Below are 1,954 nucleotides of genomic sequence, written 5' to 3'. Positions count from 1 at the left end.
GAACTCCTCGTACGCCGCACCACAGAGCCAGAGCCACGGTCTGCCGCGGTCCAAACCGAGCTCCTTCAGTTCGTCGTCTTCCATCGGCAGCAGCCACTCGTCGCAGAAGCCTCCGCACCCCATGCGCAAGCCATCCACCAAGGCTCTGATCCTGCAGCAGAAGCAGCAGGAGGATCAGCAGCGAGCGACGCTGGCCAGAGCTGACACAGCGGACGACGCGCTGCTGAGTCGGGCGACGTCAGAGACCGCACCGCAGTTGACAGCGGAAGAGGCAGCAGCGGCGCTTCGAGATCGCTCCAACTCGCTGGCGGTCATGGAGTCTATGCGCTCACATCTGCCAGGTAATGGTCATACTATGAGCGTGAAGGCTACAACCAAGCTCAAGAAGGAGATGGCCAATGCAGCCCAAGTAGTCGAGACGTTCCTGTCCCCGAAGCTGCTAAAGGACCAGTCAATTCCGCATGAGTTATTGGCGGAAGCCTATGGCCTGGTGTTTGTGACCATGTACAAGGTGGGTTTCTTGCTCTCAGGCAAGATTGGAACAGGTTTTGCCATCTCTCGTACGACCGGAGGATGGTCAGCGCCCAGCTTCTTAACTTCGGGAGGTTTTGGCTTTGGTATGATGGCGGGCGGTGAAGTTGTCAACTACATGATCGTGTTAAACTCCAGGAGCGCCGTCAAGGTCTTCACACGTAATGGCCAAGTACAGTTGGGGTCTGAACTTGACATAGCTGTCGGGCCTATTGGTCGCGCCGCTAGCGCTTCCCTCAATGTCGGGGCAGGTGGCGTTGCGCCAAACTACTCGTATAGCCACAGTAAGGGCCTTTACGGGGGCATTGGACTCAGCGGAGCCGTCATTTGTACGCGCAAGTCACTGAATGCGAAATGTTACGGGCCGAATGTTACAGCGCGGCAACTTTTGGGCGGAGAAGTGGCGTGTTCACTGGCTGAGCCGCTCTGGAGAGCGCTGGACAAGGCGCTGGGCATGCAGCGCGAGTACGTGAATGGATTTCCGGTGCTGGCACCTACGTACACTGGCTTGGCGTGCGATGCGTGCGGCCACGTCCACACGACCGAAAGTAGCCGGAATACCTGCGCGAACTGCGGGAACTTGCTGGTATACAGCGTCGGCGTCCACTCTGGTCGACGCAACACCAGTCAGCTCATTGCCTCGACATCGGCAAACCCGGCAGCGTAAGCAGGACCTGCCACTCTGAACGCCCTAATTTTTTCGTATGTGCGCATCGGGCCAAATGTTGCAGAGCGCGCACTATTTTATACTGACAGAAAGCTGACCGAATGAAGTGCTTCTTGTCTACTTAGTAGCAAAAAAAAAAAAGTTGATCATCCACTTCAACATGAAAACGTATTTGAATGGGAGTTTGAATATATCGATTTAAAAAGGTTTTAAAAATATATCGATTTAAAAAGGTTTTAAAAATCGTTTAAAAAAGCGTATCGCATCATGGAGTTCGGCGGCTCGAAGTTCCCGACGATGTCGCCGCGAATAAGTGAGCTCTACGGGGCCAGTAACGGTGCGTTCCGTGTAGGAGAGGCGGATGCTTACGCTCAGGACCTAGACGAGCTCGAGCGTGAAGAGCGAGCGCTGGAAAATATGGTTCAGGAGCTGGTGAACCGAAAAGCCGCAGTTCCTATTGGCGCCAAATTTCACCGTGAAGGCACCGGCAACGTGGCGCAGCAGGTGGCGACAGGTGCTGACAGTTTCAGAGACAGTGATGTGCCTCTGGATCCGGATACTCAGCTCGTACGGTCGAGTTCGTCTGAAGAAGAGCTTGAAGAAGAAATGGACGAAGACGAAATGATGGACGAGGACGACTCCGAAGAGGAGACGACAGGTAGGGCGACCATTGTGCGGGTAGAAAGACAGCAGAGAGACGAAGACCCGTTCACCCGGGATATCGATTCAGGAGATGACTCAATGGAGATGGAGGAG

The 1,954-nt window shown here is 54.7% G+C and overlaps 2 protein-coding genes across 2 annotated transcripts; both read left to right on the top strand.

Moving 5' to 3' along the window:
* On the top strand, positions 1-1,430 carry PPTG_20056 (hypothetical protein; the record flags this gene model as incomplete). Its single annotated transcript, XM_008918685.1, has 1 exon — positions 1-1,430. A coding segment is annotated over one exon (1,198 nt), but the record flags the coding sequence as incomplete, so codon positions are not given.
* Positions 1,431-1,465: 35 nt separating this feature from the next.
* PPTG_20055 (hypothetical protein) lies at positions 1,466-1,785 on the top strand (the record flags this gene model as incomplete). The annotated part of the gene is made up of 2 exons (XM_008918684.1): positions 1,466-1,712; positions 1,763-1,785. The coding sequence occupies 2 exons, from the start codon at positions 1,466-1,468 to the stop codon at positions 1,783-1,785; spliced, it is 270 nt and encodes an 89-aa protein (XP_008916932.1).
* Positions 1,786-1,954: the final 169 nt, after the last annotated feature.

This window comes from Phytophthora parasitica (genome assembly GCF_000247585.1).
Source record: "Phytophthora parasitica INRA-310 unplaced genomic scaffold supercont2.263, whole genome shotgun sequence".
Lineage (NCBI taxonomy): Eukaryota > Oomycota > Peronosporomycetes > Peronosporales > Peronosporaceae > Phytophthora > Phytophthora nicotianae.
Note: the sequence above shows the minus strand (reverse complement) of the source record. Positions and strands in the feature narration are given on the sequence as shown.